Source organism: Ammospiza nelsoni, chromosome Z, assembly GCF_027579445.1.
Source record: "Ammospiza nelsoni isolate bAmmNel1 chromosome Z, bAmmNel1.pri, whole genome shotgun sequence".
Taxonomy (NCBI): domain Eukaryota; kingdom Metazoa; phylum Chordata; class Aves; order Passeriformes; family Passerellidae; genus Ammospiza; species Ammospiza nelsoni.
Genome location: NC_080669.1, coordinates 81,680,501 through 81,702,568, shown reverse-complemented (window position 1 = coordinate 81,702,568; position 22,068 = coordinate 81,680,501). Strand labels below are relative to the sequence as shown.

At 42.3% G+C, this 22,068-nt stretch overlaps 1 protein-coding gene across 7 annotated transcripts in view; it reads left to right on the top strand.

Moving 5' to 3' along the window:
• Positions 1–202: 202 nt before the first annotated feature.
• The window catches only part of CELF4 (CUGBP Elav-like family member 4), a 694,523-nt gene continuing 672,657 nt past the window's right edge, over positions 203–22,068 (top strand). For all 7 annotated transcript variants that reach the window (XR_009420407.1, XR_009420405.1, XR_009420406.1 and 4 more), the window contains exon 1: positions 203–530. Coding sequence is in view for 3 of the 7 variants with exons in the window: in XM_059491868.1 (XP_059347851.1) it covers positions 251–530 (280 nt within the window). In the remaining 4 variants the exon portion in view is untranslated. The remainder of the gene's footprint in view (positions 531–22,068) is intronic.

The window sequence follows — 22,068 nt, the reverse complement described above, 5'->3', positions numbered from 1 at the left end:
TAAACGGAAAGGACACAGATCTTCAATGTAAAAAAAAAATCAGATCAGACCCAGAGAGAGAGAGAGAGAGAGAGAGAGAGAGAGACAGAGAGACAGAGAGGGAGGAGTGTGTGTGTGTGAGTGTGTGTGTGTGTGTGTGTGTGAAAGAGGGAGAGGGAGCGAGAGAGCGAGAGAGAGGGAGAGAGAGAGGGAGAGAGAGGGAGGGAGAGAGAAAAGAAGAGGGGGAAAAAAAGGAAAGAAGATTTTCTCTATGTATATAAAGATGGCCACGTTAGCAAACGGACAACCAGACAATACCAGCCTGAGTAGCAATCACAGCAACCCCAGCACCAACGGGCATATGAACGGATTAAACCATAGTCCCGGAAACCCATCCACCATCCCAATGAAGGACCACGATGCCATTAAGCTCTTTATTGGGCAGATCCCCCGTAACCTGGACGAGAAAGACCTCAAACCGCTCTTCGAGGAGTTCGGGAAGATCTATGAACTGACGGTGCTGAAGGACAGGTTCACTGGCATGCACAAAGGTGAGTTACCTCCTGAACTTTCCCGGGAGAGATCGGGAGAGAAAGGCAGGCTCCCTCTCTCTGCCCGTCTCTCTCTTTCTCTCTCTCTCTTTCCTTTCGATTTCATTTCATTTTATTTCATTTTTGGTTGGCCCGGGGGCGGAGGCGGCAGGCTGGGGGGGCAGGGAAAGAAATAATAGACCCATCCTGGGAAGAGAAGAGCGAGAGTCAGGGCAGGGAGTCAGCTCCGTTCGGCTCGTTTGTTAGTATTTTTTATTTCTTTCCCCGCTTTTTTGGGGGGTGAGAGGCAGCTCCCGGGGAGCGCCGGGCGAGCGGCGGCGCGGGCGCGGGGCCGGCGGCAGCTGTCCGCGGTGCTGAAGCCGGAGCGGGTGCTCTGTATTTACCTTCGGGAGCCGCTCTCCGTCAGCCCAGGGGTGTGCGCGCCCGTCTGTCTGTCCCTGGGTTTGCTGGCAACCCCCGATTTTACAACTGTTCCGTATCTGGCACCGGCGGCTTTTTCTTTTCTTTCTTTCTTCTTTTTTTTTTTTTTTTTTTCTTTTTTTCCCCTCAATTTTTTGGTAGTTTTTTTTATTTTTACTGCTGTCACACTTATTATTTGTAGTCCTCTACAAAGCAAGAAGTGGAGGAGAGTGAGTTGCTCCGGGGGGAGACTGTTTCAGTTTGGTTCTATTCAACACGGGAACAGGGATATAAACAACAATAAAGAAGCCCATCTCAAGCGGGGCAGGGGTGTGTGCACAAAATCACGGCATGTGTGCTCTTGTGGGAGAAGGCAAGACAGAAAGGACAGGTGGCAGCTTAATTCTAGAGGGAAGAAGTCTCTGACCAGGCATATTCCAAGCACTACTTTAATGTGCCCGAAGTCCATGCCGGGAACTTTTTAGGTTTTGTCTAAAGGTAGTGGAGATGTACTCCTCACACGATGCCTCACTTGCTCCATCTCTGCCCGCTCATTTCCCTGCTCAGCTCAGGCTCTCCGGAGGTGCCTGTCAGATTAGATGGTGCTCCGTTTTGGGGGTGGGGGAGGGTGTGTGTAGTGGGAGAGAGATGCTCAGATCCTCGGGTAGGAAAGTAGGACTCGCAGGGAGGAAGTTGAAGGTAATTTGCATGGCAGTCCCTCTTAGAAACAGGAGAAAGGCAGAAGTGATATAAGCCACCTTATTAACTCAGATTCTGTGTGTATGTGTATGTGTGTTTATATTTTATTTATTTTTTAAAAGGAAAAGGGAAAAGAAAAAGACCGGGTCAGAAGTGATTGGGGTGTGACTCCAGATTTAGTGCAGGAGGAGAAAGCGTTTTGCACGGGGCCACGGGGAGAGTGGAAGTTGTACCTTTTACAGGACAGCTTCCATACCAGTGTCTAGTCCAGCTTGGCAGACTCCTGGCAGTGACAGTCACCAGTAATGGCATTACTGGCTTCCCAGCTTTCCAGATGCCTTGGCGAGTTGTAAATCTTGAACTTAACGGCATGTTCAGCAAGCATCTCTTCCCCCTTCCCACTCACTCCCTTCCTTGCTTCCACTCTCAGGAAACGCGAATGAAAATATACCCTGACAGCGCAAAGTACCAGCTTTACACAGGCTGGAGAAAATGTCCAGGGCTCGGGGACTAGGGACTCAGTCTAAGTTACAGGATATTTCTCCCATCCTTACTTGCCAGTCGCTTCAAACACCCTTCTCATTTTTAAAATGATCAGTGTAGCTCTTTCGAACCTTGCTTTCTTTTCAGACTGTCTTCCTAGAAGCCACATCAAGGTCCGATTGGCATTATTCAAACATGACACCCGTACTACTATAATAATTTTTAATAATAGCAATAAAAATAATAGTAAGAAGTGCAGGGAAGGAAAGGTCCTGAGAGATTTCATCTAATAGTGAGAGTAGATACTGAGCTTGTGTGTGTGTGCATGTGTTTGCAAAAATTATCTAAGGTTTCTATAAAATAAAAATAACAGCAGTAAAAGCTACACTGAAGAGAATCACTCAACATAGTGTAGAGGAAATCTTTGAGCTAACACTTCAATAAAATATTTATTTTTGGTCGTGGGAGGTTACTGTGATTTGTTGATGAGATTTTATTATTTTGCTATGTTTTATCTTAAACCTGAAATTAATCATTCTGTGCACCAACTTCAATTTCTACTTCATAGATTTGAGTTCTCCCTCTTTCAGTTCAGTTTTGCTTTTACTGTATGCCTGTATTCACAGAGACAAACTCAGGAAGGGGGGCAGAGAGAGAGAGAGAGAGAAGGAGAGAGAGAGAGAGAGAGAGAGAAAGGAGAGAGAGAGAGGGATCATTTATCTTGCTTGGATGTGTTTAACACATATCCCTGAATTAAGCAAGATACTAACTTCATTTCCCTTCATTTCATTTCTGTTCTAAAGCTGCAACCTAGGAAAAAAGCCAGGTGGGGAATCTTGTCACCTCATCAAACCACACTGCATGAGTTCATCTCAAAACAAACAGTCATTTTTAACATGCTATAAGTTTTGGACTTTGGAAAGAAAATTTATGATGATGATTGTTGTTTTGCGGGCTAAGGTTTGAGTGAAGCTTCAATAGACACCGAGTTGCCAGCATTTCAGAGATCGGTTTTATTTAGTACATCCGAGAAGAGTTTGAACTCCTTTCTAGTGATGCCGCTGATTTATTAGCTAATCCTGATAAAAATGTGCCTCTGGCTACCTGGAAAAAAATTACTTTCTTGCCAGTAGTGATTAATTACTATTAAGTCAAAAAGCGTGATGGGGCTTTGAAGGATGAGGGTTGTGTTTGGCTTTTTTATTATTATTTTATTCATTTTATTTCATTTCTAATCTATTTTTTCTCTCTTCCCTTCTCTAAATGCAGTCATGTGAAGCATTGTATTCACTCAGATGTCCTTATTTTGGCTTTGCTTTGCAGGCGTAGGTGAAGAATTGCATAAAGATAGTCCAACTTGGCTCACAGGGGTAGGTTGGCAATACAAAACCCCAAGATGTTTTCCATAAGAGATGCATAATGCTTATACATTAATTGATCCATCACTCTCAGTTGATTTCATTCCTAATTCAGGGGAAGAGGCTATGGCAGTGGTACACCCTGAAGGGTTAATAGTAGGCTGTAGTTTATTTAAGTGTGCGGAGAGCAAACCTTGGGTGTAGAGGGGGAGAAGGTGGGACTGTTCTGGGAGGAGGGAAGAGAGAGGAATTAGCTCAAAGTGAAAAAACAGCAACCGGAGTAATTTCAGGTGTAAATCCATTGAAACAAGATCAAAGGATGTGTATTCTTGAAAATATTATGAAGATATCCTATTGCGGTGCCCCTGTATGGCAGGAGGAAATTGAAAATTAAGAACCTAAAGTACATTACTATGCCCTCCTCCAAGAAAAACTATCACAAAAGGAGAGTGAAGTCCCAGGTTCTCTCACCAGCAGCTCTGGATGATACCAGTACAGAAACCAGGAAAGAGGCAGGGGATTATGATTCTCTTGCAGATACACAAAGAGAGGAAGGGTACGGGGGAAGCAGCATGTGGGGGAAGGCGGGAAAGGCTTGCCAGATCTCCGAGAAAATAAGCTTGAGCGTAGCTGCTGCATATTTCCCCCATCCTTGCTTCTCTCCACATGGGGCAGGAACAGGCTCCTGCTCTGGTACTTTGCTGAAGGGTTGGGAAGAGGCTGTGTGCTGAGATCTACGGGTAGAAATCTACCGGGGCTGAGCTGACCCACCCACGCTCTCACACATACACGCACACACATGCACTGAGTTAACTAATCACACTTTAACAATTTAGCAAGACATTCATTCATAACTTCCCCCCATCTTATCTAGCTGTGGAGTATGCTTAAAGGCTGAGTTACTGGGAGATTAAAGGTTAGTGCTCTCAGGACAGCCATATTATAATGCATTATCTTTGAAGTCATTTAAGGCCAATTTAAGTGGTATTTAGTACAATATTTATGAATTAATGTTATCTAAATATAGGACTGTCCCCATAGGTTTAAACAGTCTTTTCTACTGAAGCTTGCTTGTACCCAAGGCCTGGAAAATGTTTTAATTTAAAACACACAAGTCTCCATAATATTCTGTTTAGGAAGTTGGAAGAAATCAGCATTCCACACTTAACTGAGATTTACTGAAACACATGCGGGTGAATGCACTTAAAGTGCGGAGATAGTGTGCACTGGAAAAGCAGGAGTCTTGCATAGACTTGAGACCAACAGCACTCTTTCAACCCTTATTTAGGGGTGAGACAAGCACAAACCCCCAAAACTTTCTTGAAATCCACTGCTGCAGTCCCGTCATTGGGGTGTTTTTCCTACCTGACCCAAACCTCACTCTGTAAGCATTCAATGCAGATAGAAAAATGCAGTATGAAAAGAATAGCTTAGTTCTTTTACAGTTTTGCCATCTTAAAAGTATAAATGATTTTGAAATTTAAGACACCTCTGGAGTAGAAAAACAAGGCTTCAGTTCATTATATTCTATTCTATTTGATTACAAAGATAGATGATAGAAAAATTAAAATCTTATTAAGTTTAAGGATGTTTATGAAGGTTTTGGATATGTCAGAAATTCAAACGCACAACGAAAATGAGCATTCAGTTAAGATGATGTGTATGTTTATATGCAGAAATGTATAGATTTGTGTGTGTATACATACAGAAAAAAAGATGTGTATACATTCATGTGTACAGCCTTTGGGAAATGGAAATTTAGTTGAAAAGAAGCGCAACGCAATACAGGTGCTGAATAAACTCCTCCATAATTGAAACATAAGACTTGCCTGTCTGAAAGCAACACAAGCAGCATTTAGTATGGTAGTAAACCAAACAAGTTTTAGGGAGGTAAAGCACAAATATACTGGAACAAAACAGAGGAGACTTCAAGTCTTAGGTCTAAAGAACAACCCCTTAAAACAATCACAATGCAATTTGATAGTTTGATGGAAGAGAGGAAAAAAGCAACACCCTGTTCATTAAAATCTCCTGTATTTATGAGCATCTGAGTGTTTTGATAATGTCAAACAGATAGCCCAGATTGTTCCATAAATTATAAGAGTACACGTTAACTCTTTTTTTCCAGGGGTCTGGACATGGATTCTGGTTTCTAAAAGCAGCTGCAGCCAGTTATGATGCTGTTGTTACGGTTGTGTCAGCATTTCCAATACAAACTCTAATTTTCTGGGATCTCTTGCTTGCCTGTCAAGTTTTGCACTGAAAGCTGTTCCTCAGCTAGTCCCACTACCATATGAACTAATCATCCTTACAAGATGGATTTGTTTAAAAGTTACATTAATGCAAAAAAAGGAAAGAAATTAAAGTTTGTGTGCCCACAGCTTTTGTTTCTTCTCTTACATTTCTCCAGATTAGACTTACACTTCTTACACTTTTACAGATTACAATTGCTTCTGTCCCTCAATACTTACATATTCTGGTGCCTTTAGGCATTTTATGGAATAAAAAAGGGTACTTTTTGTCCTTAAAAAAAAATTAGGAACAACCAAATTTCTCAGTATTCATTTGTCCCTACCAAGGTTTTAATTAAGGTTGGAATCAGAAACTCACTAATTTCTGCAAGAAACAATAGGAATGGGGGGCAGCTTGGTTAATTTTGTGTCTTTTTTTCCCATATCGAGCCAGAAAAATCTGAAATTTCAACACTGAAGTAGAGGGAAAAAATTGAGGATCCTTGTCACCTTGCATGAGAAGCGTGGTTCATCTGGTCCTGTATCCCGCATCTGCTAGTGGCCAGTGCCACCGGCAGGGCTTTCTTCAGCAGAGAATTCAAATTGCACAGCATAATAAAAGCCAGGCAGCTGATGGAATATTCTTTTGAAGGAGACTGTCAGAAAGCACCTGGAAATTTTGTCTGGGCAAAGAGTGAGCGAGATTGTGGAAAGTGTCTTGTGCTCAACCGAAAAGCGGTTTGTACCTGTCAGGGAGGGCAGGCGGCGAATTCTCTGTCCATGGTGGTCAAGAACAAGGGACAGAAGGGTGGTCAAGGAGGGTCTCCTCCAGCCTTAAGAGCTGGGAGTACGCAGCCACATTTTTCAGCAAGACATCAGGGTGTTTTTTGATCATGCACACCCTGTGTGCACGCACACCAGCCAGCCGCACTGACCCGACAGACCATAACGACACTAAAGGAGCTGTTACTGTCCCTCCCGTCAATCAAGTGTGAACTGAGGTGGTTGTATGTGACAGGCAGTAATGGTTCCAAGGGAGAAAAAGTGGGGGAGATGATCTAGGCTGTTGGACCGCTTACCTGCATTTCAAATAGAGAGAAAGCATCAGATGCCCAAAGACCCATGCAGGTGTTGGCTCAAGCCTCAAAGTAATATTCCAAAAAAGCAGGGGGCTGCAGAGCTCAACATGACCTGTCCACCAAGCACTGTGTGATTTCTGCCCCATAAGAGTTTTGCACTAAGCAAGTGAGGTGCTAAGGAAGCTAAGTTTAATCCTGACTTTAACAAATAGTTGGTGCTTTATTAATCCCTGTGTCACTTTTACTTGAGGAGCAAAGGACTTTACCTGCTTGCTGGAAAGAGCACAGTGAGATTTCTGCCATCGCTTAGGTGGCTTCATGTTTGGAAATCCTGCTGCAGGTTTGCCCTTATGCAGTGTTCCACATTCCCTTTAAAATTCTGGATTTTGGGTTTAAATAACAAACCTCAACCCTTGGAGCTAATGCTACTAATTTCTGTCCTTGCTGGCTTGTCCCTTAACTTAGCTTTACTTCTGTAAGTGAAACTTAAACTAAAACAAAGCTAAGGAACTGACAAAAGCCTGATCTCTGCCACATTTCTCAGTCACTTAAACTCTCCACCGACACTTGTATGACTGTTGCCAGCGTTTGCCATGGTGGACTGACCCTTATGCATTAAAATCTGCTGCAGAAAAAGGGAAAAATGTAAACTGTGGTGAGTAAAAGTTATGGTTTTCTTCCACCATTGCTCCACTTACTGAGCTGGGGTATATATTACAAGGGTCTCTCTTTCCCCCTACCTCCCAGCGAGCCATCATCGCATTTTGGAGATCTCAGGATCTACTGAGTCACTTTATCTGCGCTGCATCTCTTGGTGTGGTCTGGAGTCAGGATGTCACCACAGAGATTGCATTTGTTTGCTTTTGTTACTGTGAGCCACAGCCTGAATGCACCTACAGGTGAATGCAGCTTTTAATGTGCATTCATTATATCCAGCTGACATCCCCTTGAAGGAAGAGCGGGCTTATTATTGTCGCTCCTTAAAATAAAGATGGATGAGAGCTCTAAACCTCTCAAATAAAGTGCCTGACCATACGTAGTAGCTAAAAATAAATCATATACGGCCATCTATTCCATGTAAATGAATGGCAAGACATATAGATATAGACATTGTGTTAAGTTTGTCAAGCAGAAGCAGCCAAAAATATTGATCAAGGCAAGGGGGAAAAATTGATAATGAACTGGACTCCAAGAAGACTTTAATTGACAGTGACTTCTGTGAACCAGCTTTGGACAGTATATATAAACTGACCACGATGTAACTTTATTGCAATGCACTCTCCTGTAATTAATTGTCACCTTTGTTAAGACTGGCTACAGATCAAAGGTTTAAAGATACTTAACAGGTTCTTAGTAACAAACCCTTCAGATGCATTAGAAATATCCGACAGTTCAGCCAATGAGGCATGCAGATTTCGATCTACCTCACCCTTATCTGTTTATTTCTTCCTCCTTTGCTGAACATGTAAAGTCATTGTTTAACATTAACTATTTAATAGATGAATTTGCTGGCAATTTTAATGCCTCCAGGGATATATGGTTGTGGTGATGGGGACCCGCACTGTAAGGTCTCTCAAAGTATTTTGCAAACGGAAAGTTGTTTATGGTTTGGTAGACCAAGGTGTAGTGCAGACACAGTTTGCAGTGCAGACTGTTCTTACCCCTTTTCGTGGTGAAGGTGTTTAATTTCCTTGTTTAAACCCAAAAAAATAAAAAGAATATAAAAACCTGAAAAAGCCCATACATAAACAGTGTTGCTGAAAATGAACTTTTATGGGAAAACTGCGTAAGCAGTGAGATAGAAGTGTGCCTGATGTTTGTACATCACACACATGCAACTATTTATTTTATGTGCATGCTAATGAAAACATGTATTCAGTACAGACAGGATAATATAGGTTTCTAAATAATTCCTTTCTGAAAGACAGTAAAGAGAACGTACTCTTATGTGAAAGTGGCAGGTGACTTAAGAGGGTATTCCTGGAGTTATATGCAGAGTTTGATATTATATGTAACCATTTACTCATTATACTATTTTAATGATACAGTCACACTTAATTAATTCAACTCTGCTTTATTTGTACGTTGCATCTGAGCCTCCAAAATATTTTAGAGGCTACCAGGCTGCCTTCCCAGTGCACCAGGGCAGATAACTCTGGACATGAAGCTTCTTCAAACAGAATAAAAACAGAGCTTTGCAGACAGAGTTGGTCTGATGAGATCTGACTTCATATTTGGCCTGTTTCTGATTCAAATGCCTGTGTATATCCTACACAGGGACTGTGTATGCATGCATGTATCGAAAGGGCAGACTTGCATTTGCACATAGTTCCTCTCCTTCCCAGTCCCTAAGGATAGATTCTCATCACATAATATGCATCACTCACTGCAAACGCACACAAATATCTTTGTCGGACTCGGTAGCTTCTTGCAGGTAGATGTATAACGCAGCATCAGCCTAATAATATCCCTATAAAACAGTGTTTCCTTCCTAGGATCGAGAGGGATGAAGGTTGTCAGAAGATCAAAAGATATATCACAGTGTGCTTGTAAAAATCCCCTGATTATGTTTCCTCTCTATAATGCTCTAATTCACTATTTGATCAATTGTAAAAGGGCCAATGCTTTAGGAGGAAAAAAAAAGTATTAGGTTACTAGATGCTTCAGGGTGAGTGAAAATCACACCTAAAATTATATGTAGCAATACAGTAATGAACTTATCAATACTTCTTTAAAGAATCTGACAGCCCTGTATGAGAGATTCAGTTCTGTGAGCAAAGGTCACAATATAGGTATTGCTTATTAAGACTATCGATAGCCTAGTTGACCAATCTAACCAGAGACTGTATAATGTACCTGCTGTTAACAGGCGGGGAGGAGAACTATGAAGAATTTACAGAACTGCCCACATGTAATATTAATAATATTGATTGATTCTAATAATATAATAAGGTAAAGATGCACTTCTTTGAAATGGTGCATGGAGGAAGCAGGGGGAGAGTGAGATACCTTTGCCAAACAGATTGAATTAGTTTGTACTTCTCTGGAAGTTAATCTAGAGAAAATTCAGTTTTCTCACCTAGGCTCTGTTTCCTGCTCATTATTTCACTGAACACAGACAGAAACCAGATTTGCTTTTCTCTAGGATCAGGTCTTGGCCCGACAGGTGCACAAAAAGCCAGAGACCTGAGAACTTGTCGCAGCGAGGAGCATTTTGGTCAGCAACTTCAGCCCCCGTCTAAATAGGATTAATCCTAGAGAGTTCTTTTTCAGCACAGAATTGCAATGAAAATGTTTCATTTTTTTTCCCCCCCACACCTTTATCAGCATTTAAGGGACGGGGGAAAAACATGGCAGAAATAACGTACATTCAACACTGCGTGAAATCTATAATTGATAAGGAAGGACTTTGCAGAGCAGCCACACACCTGCCCCAAAGCCTGCTGAAGCTCAAGAAGAGCTCAGCCTTGCCTGCAGCAGTGTTTGGATTGGGCCCCAAGTTACGGGCAGCTCTGCAAGATGCCGCTGGTTGAAGCAGGAGCGGCCGATCACGCGCGACGCGACTGACTTAAGGTTGTTACTCACCCAAGCCCAGACAAACCTAGCTCCATCCGAATTCCCTAACTACTCCCTCTGCAACTCTAGGCTGCCTTATCTAGGTAAGGTAGTTCACTCCTTCTGCTCTACCATTCAGCTTCGACCGTTCCCGTTCCAGTGTCCATATGGTACTTTCAAGAAGGTTTGCATTTCATTACACCCTTTTTTTATTTTTTTTTTCAGTTTATGGGGCAAGTGTTTTTCTTTTGTGAGCATTTAATTGCTTTTAAAAGCGATTTATTTGATTGTATTCCATCTTCAATAATACATGGATGAGGATGCAATTTTTCACCCTCTTTTATAAAGATATATTGTTATTCAATTATGCTATTCTGTGGTATTTGTTCTGTTTTGTGCATTCAGAGGGAGCTTGGTTACTTTTTTGCATTGCTTTCCTTCTTCCTATCTTCTTTTTATTATTATTTATATGGATTTTTTTTTTCTTTTTAGAAAAAGAAATCTCATTCAAGATACTGGCAATAAATGAGAAAAGTAGGAGTGGAAATGAGGAATGGGCAAGACAACCAAGAAAAATCCTTTGGCAAACTCTTTAAAAGCATACCATTGCCTCATGTTTATTTGCAAGAAGGGATACAGCCAATTTTGATACCAAAAAAAGAGTATCTTAGAAATTATTTAACTCCAGGTTTAGTAACTAACAGAGAAAGGGAAAAAAAGAAGTGAGTCAACCCATAGGAACACTGGCAGAAAAGGCACCTAAATATCTTGCAGGAGACAAGAATGCCAGAGTGTTGCTAGTTTCTACATTCTGCTAGGGATTTGAAAAGTTAACAGGGAATTAAACAAACAAATAAAAAAAAACAAGGAACACAAGCATTGCCATTCCTTCTGAATATTTGTAATGGCTAATACACCTCAGAGTTGCTCCGTTTAAATTGCTGCCTGTGCCTGCAGCTTCATTCAAAGGAAGGGCATTATCTGGTGGGTGAGGGCGGGCAGTGAGGACGCCTAGGTTCTAATCACAGCGTGGATAATTACTCACCAACACTCTCTGATGGAGTCACTTAAGCTCGGTGCCTTCAGGCCTGAACTGAAACCTGTTGAATCAATGGAAAGATTCCCATTGGCTCTAGTGAGCTATTGATCTTTCATTTCCCCAACTGCAATATTAGGCCAGCAGGATTTATTTATTTTTTTTTTTTATGAGGGAGAAGGTAATGGCATAAATTTGACTTTTTTCTGTGTAAAGGTTTTGGTGTATCTCTGATGGTAAATGTATTACATCAGAGCCCCTTTCAGCGTAGATCCGGAAAACACGCTTTCAAAAAACACTCAGTGGGGGCATGTAAAATTAGCTTTGCTCATTTCACTTGTAAATGCATATTTGTCCCTGCTTTGGTAAGAAAGGGTCAACAGCAATTTTGCCAGTTTTCTTTGTGTGAGTAGGATTCAGCCTTTGTAATTTCTCTGTCTACAAGAATGTCATCATTCACTGGTTCAGGATCTTGATTTATACTTTTCTTTTCCCCCCTTCTTTTAGTGAATCACATGCATACTCTTCATTGTTATGGCAACTGAGGGAGCTGCAAAGCAAGGATTTGACGAAGGGCTGCATCCCACCTTTCTTCTTTGAGGGCCTGATCCAAACCTATTGTTTGCAGCAGAGTTTGGATTAAGCTGAAGTTTGGATCACCGGGTCAGTAAAAAGAGCAAGTTCCCTCCCGACAAGTGTACTCCCGCCCTCAGTACAGGCAGGTGGAATTGGCAGTCGTCGCCCATTTGCCGAGCCCAGACCCAGCACTCTCTGAAGTCAATAGTTAGACTCTGACCCAGCCTCACAAACAGCAGACAGACACTGTGTGAATCCTTAAGCAGGGATGCAAGCATCCCTGACTTTGGGAGAGCAAGGTAGTCCAGAAGGGAATTTTCACTGCTGCTACCCAAGGTGTAGGTTGTGGGGAATAAACAACATCTCCATGTCCTTAGGTGTCCAGTCACAAAAAAATTAATTTAGCGATATTTTCATCAAAGAGGAGGGTTTCAGGTGATCACCTACAGGAAAGATCTGACAAACAAATTAATAAGGTTCCTTGTGTTTCTTTTTTTTCATTATTTCAGTTGTAGTTTTAGTTTGGTCATCAGTAGCTATGTACATGGGACTTATTTTGTTTTTCTGTTTGGGGTCTCTTTTGGTGTTTCCATCCCATCTGTGCTCATGTGTTTTATGAAATAAATGAAGGAGCTGGAGTGTGCATGCAGTTATGTGTGTGTGTGTAGAGTCGATTATCTAACCCCTAGTCTATTTTAAATCATCACAGTGCGCTCAAGTCAATGATATTCTGTCAAAGGTGGAGAGGAAACCTGCGTGCAGTGTGAGTGTGTGAACACGATGCTGTTTGATTGCCTGAAATCCAACTAAGTCTCAGTTTCAAAGGCCTGGGGGCAGCAGAGAAAGTATTTGTTTGTTTAATTATTTATATATTTACTCAGCTTTACTGACAGTGTTTGCAGATGGGGGAAAAAAAAGGAAAAAAAAAAAGGAGAAGGAATGTTGGGTTCTTGTTTGGAGGGGAACATGTATTGTATTAGCCTCAATCTGTTCTCCCTTATAACAGCTGCTTTGTGCTGTTAAATGGTCATTTGTTACTGACCGGCTCATTGAAAAAGGCCAGAGAGGTGCTGGTAGAATTAGATTTCACGAGTTTATTCATAAAAGGAGTTGCACAATAGGTGTGTCATTCCCCTGTCTTTTCCTCTGCACCGATCCAGGGACAGGACTTCTAGCAGCAGCTTCTTAATTCAAAAAGATATCGCTGAGCCACCAGCAAAGCAGATGACCCTGCTGTGACAAAGCATACAGGTGCTGTGACAAAGCATACAGGTCCGACTGTGCCAGGCGAGCAGCTCGCTCCCCCGGCTTGGGCCTCTCTCCTTGGCCCCTGCCTTTGCTGTTCCAGTGCAGCACCCAGGCTTTCACTCACTGGGCTTGCATCCAAGACCAGCTCTTCATCCTGGCTTCCCAGCCTTCCTCGCCTGGTTGCAAGTACAGGTGTGGGTGTGTGGACCACAGGCTTAGATCCCCTCCAAGATCAGGTCCCTTCTCCAGGTGCCGCTCCAGGCTCGCTGCCCATTCCCACTTGCCAGCTTACCGTGCTCATGAGTCGTTTATTTTCCATAGCCAAGCTACAGATCATTTCCCCCAGCTCTCACCATCGCTGCTCACACTCCCCTTCCCTTGGCTCAGCTCTGCACCGATGTTCTGCCCTCGCACCGTCCCTTGCAGAAAACACTTCACCGGTTCCTGCCGCGAGTCACCACCTGGGTTCTCTCTGACCATGCTAGATATCTCTCCTCTCTTTTCTCATCTCCTTCCCTAGCAGGTTTTGGGAAATGGAAGCAATGCTGTCCATATTTTCAGAAAGCAAAACAGCCATAGGTAGTAGCTGAAAGACCGCACTCATTAAATATGCAGATACACAGACACATTTCTGTACGTAAACTACTAAGAGAGTAGACAAAAAAACATTTTTGTTTTTAGGGCTTTTACCCCTTTTTGGGGTTCAATGCTCAAAGACTTCTTTTAAAGATTAAAAAAATAGTGCAGTAAGTATTTAATTTTACCAAGACAATTGCACCTTTTTATTTTTTAACTTTGCTTGTTTCATTAAATAAGCAGCTGGTTTCTCACACCTGAACAAAGATCCTGCATATGTTTTCCTTTGAATTCTAAAAATTGTTCTTAACAATCCCTGGCAGTCCATTCTGGGACTACACTTCAGCTTCTTGCAAAAAATATTTTTTCTTCCTGTTTTGAAACATAACTTCAGAAACCAGAACTTCACTTCCAGAACCTCTCTCTAGCAATCTAAAATTAATGTGAGAAGGCAAAATAAGCATTTGATGTGGTGTTGCATCAGAGTCTTCTTCATTCAGAGGTAGGTAGGAAGGGATTAAGAGCCTATTTCTAGCCCAGTCCTCTTACTAACCTTCCATATCTTACCTGATCCCATTCCTAGACCTTGTTCTTCCTTAGTTTGTTATGTGTAAAGAGGAATTTATGATATCCAGCTTTGTGTATATTTAAGTCAGAAGTCATGCTGTAGCTTTAGCGGTGATGGTCTAAGGTTATAAATGAGACCAAATTTGTAAGGAGAGGTAATATCTTTTATTAGTCCAGCTGATGTAGCTGGGAAAAAAAAAAAAAAAAAAAAAAAAAGACTTCCTTGTGTGCTTGAAAGCTTGTCTATTTTTTTCCAATTGTATCACTCAGTCTAATAAAAGATATTACCTCTCCCAGCAAGGCTTGTCTCATTTGAGGTGTAAAGCATGTAGGCGGGTAATTTAGGCCAGTTTTTTGTCTGTCTTGAGGGATTAGACTTTTCCTCACCCAGGTGGACAGGGGGGAAAGCACCCCGGGCTGGTGTCCCTGTCCCTGACTTTCTGTGATCAGCAGCGGTGGCCATCTCACAGAGGTGCAGAGAAACTCTGACAGCCCCTGTTTTCTGATCCTGGAGATGTCCTTCCTTTTTGCTCTGCTGCTCCCTTCCAAAGCGCCACATGCCCTCTCCTCACCCCTGTGACTGTGATTTATTTAAAAAATTGCTGTGTGTATGTGTGTGTGCGTATGTGTGTGGGCAACCACACAAACATCCCCAAGCTGCCGAGCAAGATGATGAGCATTTTCTAATGTATTTAGCAAGTAATATTGCAAACCATAGGCAAAAAGTACAACAAGGACAACAGGTAAAATGCTTAAGCCAGGGAAAACTTTAGAAGGAAGGTATTTTTTTCCGCAGCTATGAATAAATTGCAGCCCCCTCCATGGCTGGGAGAAGTATTTTGGTGTTTTTTTTTTTTTTTTCCTGTTTGTTTGTTTGATTTCATAAAGTGTTGCTGAAAATACTGAGCAGCAGAAAAGAATCCAGAAGCAGATAGCAGGTTTTCAGACACAGCAAAATCTGACTCGTACGCATATAAGGCAGCAGTGGTCAGAGGACAGCTATTACTTATGCTTGGCTTTACTACCAGGGAAAGCGTTGGATCATCTATTCAGATCAGGATAGTCAGCTGTGCCAAAGGTTTAATCAAATATTAAACATGGTCAGTAAACTTAAACCAACGTTAGACATGCAGGAGGTCTGTTCCTTTTCAAGCAAGCACTTTAAGAGAGGAAAGTTTTGTCTTGTCTTTCTCTGATGGAGACCTTCTGCAGCTAGAGGGATTCTTTTTTCAGACAGGGATCCACATGGGTGTATGTCTGGATAAATAGGTGTGCATGTGGGTCTCCAAATGTGTGTCCTTTACCCTGCCAAGTAGAGACAGAGTTGATTTTTCCCAACAAGTTCATCTCTTTCTCACTCAGATAATTTCCTATATGCTCTTAACTGTTCGCCCTGTCCATTTCTCTGTCCATCTGTCCCTCTCCAAACATGTTTTCTCTCCTGCACGCCCTCTCATAATCTCTTCAACAGGGTTAGAAAGGTGTGTGTTTGTAGATATGTGTATGTGTGTATTTGCAAACCCGTTCAGGTAAATGTGCGTATCTGGCTGCTTATTGATAAATAATACACTTACAAAGCCACATCTGCCTCCTTCTTCTGTGCATTTGGGCTGTATTTACACCCTCCAGCTCTTATTTATTCTGACTGAGGACAGTCAAAGGTAGAACATTTTGCAGGGAGTTATGGTTTACAATGTTACCTCTCCCTTCTATTATTCATTCTCTCTGATTTTTATCTAATCTCTCTTTGATTGTCCTGGTGCAGCTTAAGAGACAAAGTGAATTTTTATTACATCATCAATATAATCTCCAGCTAATCAGCATCTGTGTGCATTACCTTGCCCCCCTTTGGCTTTTCATCTGTGTCCATAAATAATAAGGATAAGGGCCGGTTTTTGTCTGCGTGCGTGTGTTTGTGTGTTGGTATCAGCGAGAGAGTCACAGCTGCACTTTTTCATTTCAGCCAGCTTGTTTTAGCAACACTGGACCCAGCTCTCTGCAGATTGTCTTGACTATTGCCCAGATTAATTTCCTGGTGCCTAATGCTTAAATCATGGAAAAAATTAAAGTGGATGAATCCATACACATCTTCCTGCAGCAACTGAACTTTGCTGTTAATTGTACAAACACTTCCATGGCATTACAGGCAACATGCCCAGTCCCAGTGGAGTGTGAGGCAGCCAGAGTATCCCCCTATATAGACATTTAGCCTCTAAACTTTTAGTGAATGCTTGCCACTCTTTCTTGGGTGGGAGAATAGTACATGTCTTTGAACAGGAAGCTCGGAGACCAGATTTTTGGCTTTTGATTGCTGATATTTTTCCACAGCTTGCTGTGTAGCTCTTAGCCTGCCACTCAGGTCCGCAAATTTTGCAGAGCTGAGCTCCTATACATTTTTTTCTCCTCCTTTTCCAGCTCTGGAAGAACAATGAGAATAATACCTCCCCCTAAAGTAAGACTTGTGCCGTACTTTGAAATTCTCATCCTCTGTATAGATGCATTGCGAATTTTAAACAGAACCACTCTGCTATCTCTTTAAAATACCCTGATTTGGCAGAGCAAGGCAGTAGCAGTGCCTCTCTGTTAAGCAGGCAGATTTCAGATTGGCTTCCCAGTGGCTTAGGGTGATACTCACATCCGATACACAAACTGTAACGCTTCTGTCCCGCTCTAAAGTGCCAGGATCAATCCTTCCCAAGTTGTCCAAGACTCCTCGCAAGCACCGCGTGAGGGTTCGATTAGATATGACAAAATCTTCAATTAAAAAAGGCACATACACTTATGGAAAAATTTTAGACTGATACAGTGGAGAGCAGCGAACCCTTTGGGAAAGAGTATGGCTCTCTTCCAGGTGTAATGTAGTTATGGTATAGAGCTGTCCATCCAGCAAAGTGTGCGCTTAATTCACATTGTGGAAAGCCTCCCAGAACGCAATAGGTTCTTAAAGTTGAGCAGGTGCTTAAATGCTTTGCTGGATCTGTGGAAATCTGTAGTTCAGATGAAATAATTAAGCGTAGGGGTGTTACAGAAGCCAAGTGAAAAGCATAATTCTGTGACTCAGAAATAACACTCCTTCATAGCTGTGACAGAACAGTGAAATAATGAAAGAAGCACTGTGTACCTTGAACACCTTGCAGGGTGGATCAGGCTGAGACCACCTCTATATTTCAAAATATTTCCTATCTGAATTCTTTCTTCATGGGCAGATTCTGATTTGATTTGGATTGGGAATGGGATTTGCTTCAAGCAAACAGAAACACAGAATATTTTCAGTCCTCATCTTCTGTTTTCTTTTTTATAGCAAATCCTTCTCCCTGGGCCCTCCAGTTCCACTCCCTGTTTTGACAAACCAGCTCATTTATCAGATGGGAAAAGAGGATGGGGGAAATAGGAATATTTTTGGTTGCTTCTGTTTTGCATGATATAATCCCCCTCTCCACTTAGCACCTCCGTAAATAGGAGTTCCAATCTGAAATTGGTCACAGTTTATCGAACTCAGGATGAGACCAGATTGGGTCCTGAGTCTCTGTCAGTCATCTAATAAAGAAAACAGAGTTTAACACTTCAGAGAGATAGATCTGACACTTCATATAATGTCTTCTGATTTTTCTGGATCTTTATCCTTTATTCTTTTCTTATTTTTTCTTTTTTTTCTTTTTTTAAATTTTGAATGTTTACTTGCATGCATACCACTAGGTCTTTCTTTATTGTTTCGCTATTTATTTTTCCTCCCTTGCATGTTTTTACACCCTTTCTCACCCAGCTTCCCCAAACCCAGTGGCTAAATCCCTTGGGCAGGTATGAAATACCCACGATAATTGCTGAATAAAAGTCTACCTTGAAGGATGAAAAGCATCCCCCCATTTAGAACTGGGAGCCATGAAAAAGAACACATCACTTATCTGAATTTGCTGTTCATTCAAGCACTGTTTATGGAGATTTACAGTTCCTTGCCTGCGCAAAGAGCTCTATTGCATGGTGTCTGCTGGAGGATTTTAGGTGGCAGTATTAGCTGCGGTATTAAAAATGTATCGGAAGGCACGGGGTGGGAGATTAGTTGGATAGAAGGACCCATGAATGAAGGGTTAATTGCATTCAAAGAGGCCATCGTATGGAGCAGAAGAGGCAATAGGTTTCTTTTCTTCAAAATTTACTAAATAGCTGGAAACACGGTTTAATGAATTTTAATGGGATCTTTCTGAATCCTATGCATATTGCATCTGCTGACTGTAGGAAGTCAAAGTATTGTTGAAAGGGAGGGTATTGCCCTACTTTAGGTTTCACAGTTCTGTATTTAAAAAAATATTCTGCAACAAGCACTTTATTCAATATATATTTTTCTCCCTATTTAATTCCTGCCCCCCCTCCACTGAAAGTGGAAAAGACTTTCAGAATCTGTGAGCCCTCAATACCATAGATTATTCTACTGTTATGTAACACGTGCTTTACATTTATTGAACCATCTTGTGCTGTCAAGATAAAGGAGGCCTTAGTATTTTCCTTGCTTATGAACCATCGATGAAGACATGGTGATGAATTCTCCTCTTGGTTATATCCGTGTAAATCTAGAGGAACTGACTCTCGTGAATTTCTTCCAGGATCACTGTGATATAAATGAGACTGAGATTTGGCCCAGTTGCTGGGAGAAATAAAGAAGGGAAAGAGTCCGAGTTCTCTTTCTCCCTTCCAAGTGTGCACGGGCTGAGCTGGGATCTCGCACCGTACAACTCATTTCCACAGAAGCTCCAGCAGAGGCAGCAGAAAAGCCAATCTATTTGACTTCGATGCAGCGCAAACCAGATACCCACTCACACTTTAGAGAGAGTGGGTTTTAATGTAGCTTTTTCCTATGGGAAACCAAGGCAGGGCATGCAGTGAATTTGTCTCAGAGGAGCTGTGTGGATGCAGCACGTATTTTTTACGTCCGTCTTCACTATGTTGAGGTTTCCCATTGCCTTGGCAACTTGAATTTTCTCTGTCGCTCATCCTCAAAATGCCAGGCACCCTCCCAGGCAGCTGATAGGATAAGGCTGCCCTACTTTTTATTAACCTGGGGCCCAGTTCTCCTTTGGGGTGCAGACAGAATTGCTGAGACCCTCAGAACAGAAGCTTTGAGGTTCCCTCGAAGCCAGCAGGAATTGACAGGGCTTGCCATCTTACAGGATTGTAGGTCTGTGGAAGGAGAAAACTGCACTTTTAACTGCAGCAGCGTGATCAGGATGGCAAAACTTCTGTGTTAGAGATGTTGTAGTACCTATATAGAAATGGTCACACTCCCGTATAAGTACACAGACGTACACATGAATATAGAAAATGTGAAAGGAAAGTGAAAGCAAGCTGGCATTAGGCCTTTTTAAACCAATCTGACCGTGGCTGTTCTACTGGGATAATATTTTCTGTGACCAGTTGTTGTTACACTGGCTCTGCTGATCCAGAGGGTGTCCCAACGCAGGAACCAGGGCTCCCTTAGAGCAGAGGCAACCTTAGATCTTGATTTGGAGTGAGACTAACCAGACTGAGAACAACAATAGGACTTCGCACCCAGGGTTTTCTTTAAAAAAGAAAGACAGATATTTAAACACTCTTCTGCAGGACTCCAGGCAGCACGCCTTCCCAGTATGGGGTTGGTGTAGCTTTCCCTCCTTGTCTCCCATCCTTCCCTCATGTGTTTCAGATCTTTCTCTGCTTACAGGCAGGCAATGTGATGCCGGCTTTAACGGCACAGATAAGTTAGCCACGCAGCTCGGAGTGCCAGCCCTAAACCACCTATCCTCCTCCCTTTGATCTGGAATCAAAACAAAAGACGCCAGCATCAAAACGATCCCTTGCCAGGTAATGGTTACTTTGTGCACGTCGCCTTAATTCAGCTGCGAGGAGCTCTCATCTTTGTATCGTGCTCAGATCTTTGCTCGTCTTAATACTTTATCAATGTGCCAGCAAGCTGCTTCTATCGTGGATACAGCTGTGCAGAAGCTGTCAGCGTTTTTAAGTAAAGCATTAAACAATACTTCAGGAGACAGCAAGTTGTTATTTCCTTACCCCTCCTCCAAATCTTCCCTCTTTCCCTCCCTCGCCAAGCCCAAATGATGAAGCCCTTATTTTTATGTCAGCTTTGTGCTCAAATTATACAACCCAAATGCATTTTCCTTCCCCCCCCTCCGCCCCGATGGGACACGTTCTCTCTCTGAGGGGTGGAGAAAGAGAGGCACAGGAGTCCTTCTGAGGAGCTGCAGACTAAATGAACCTCATGAGCTGTTTTGGTGGCTCATTCCCCCTCCGTTCCAGGTGAGCAGCTGGACTGAACCCAGAAAAGCCGCCCGCCTCACCCAGGTCCTTCCAAAGGCACAGCCTGGGTTTCATAGCCCTCTCTAAACTTTTAACACACAGTGTTGTTGAATGCTGGGTGTTAGGGAGACATAGTTGTTTTGGTTTGTTTTTTTTTTTTTCCTAGCTCAGCTGTTGGTTTACTCCATAGACGCTGAGCAAGTAATTTCTAGAGAAAAATTAGAACTGTCTGTCACTGGTTTTAGTGCCTACTTGTTGTGTGCTTGTTATGTACATGATTTGGGGAAGGGGGTCCCTAGCACAATTGGTGTTTCAAGCTGCACACTAAATTCAAGATTGATTTAAAAATTTCGAGATACTGAACTTGTTGGCATTGAATTTCTGATTCTTGCTTTACAAAACTGGATAAATAAAATTTCCCTTTAAAGAACTTTGAGGTATTCCAAAGGGTTAACAATTGACAGTCACTTGAAGTATCAGGGATCAGACCTTGTTGGTCTTGCACATACTGCATAAACAGATATATCCTAACAGGAATATTTTGCCAGATTCTTGCTTAAGGGATTCCAGCTTGTTTTGGTGCATAATAATCTAGCCACCCCAAATTTTTTTTTTGGTGTTTTTTTTTTTTTCCCACTTTTTTCCCCCTCTTCTCCAGTGAGGGGCAGTTCTGAGGCACCAGTACCAGAGAAAAAAGTTTACTCCTCATATGTTGCCTTTGGTACCGATCCTCTCCTAATAAGTCAGGTCGAATTTGATGCAGGCAGGACCAAGGTCAGGCTCGCTTGACTCTGGCTGTGTCTTGCACACACCAGATACAATGCTGCCACTTTGTGGTTCCTTCCTCTCTGTTCTGCTGCACACACTCCCCCAGTGCTCTCGTCCTGCCAGAGATCATCCCAGCTTTCTCTCCAGGGAGGGCTGGTGACACTCCAACTCTCACACTGCCTGGTCAGGGGTGCCATCCACCCCTACCTGCCTCCACAACAGGCTGAGACCAAAAAAAAACCCTCTGCCAGCGGTCATCTATTGCAAGCCCCTTGTGTGGCACCTAGTGTTTCAAACTAAAACCCTCTGAGCTGGAAGGGAGGGTGTAGGGTGCCAAACTTCAATCCTCAGATAGACACCACCTGTTTTTACCCTCCTCTCCAGATCCTTATAGAGGTGTCTGATGATTTTGGTGCAAGAAAAATGTACTCAGGCCACTCTTTTCCTGAACATCTTTTCTCTTTATTGTCTGTCAGGTTCTTGATCCTCTTTATTTTTTATTACCATTCCTTTTTTTCTTATTTCCTTCCTTCTTTTGAGGAAAAGAAAAACATACATACAAAACCACAGCAGGACAGGAAATTAAACCTTTGCAGAAAGATGATTTGGTAAGATGCTGACTTTTCACTCATTTGTTTTGCACTGATTATTTTTTATAGGGCAGAAAGGAAGGAGTGA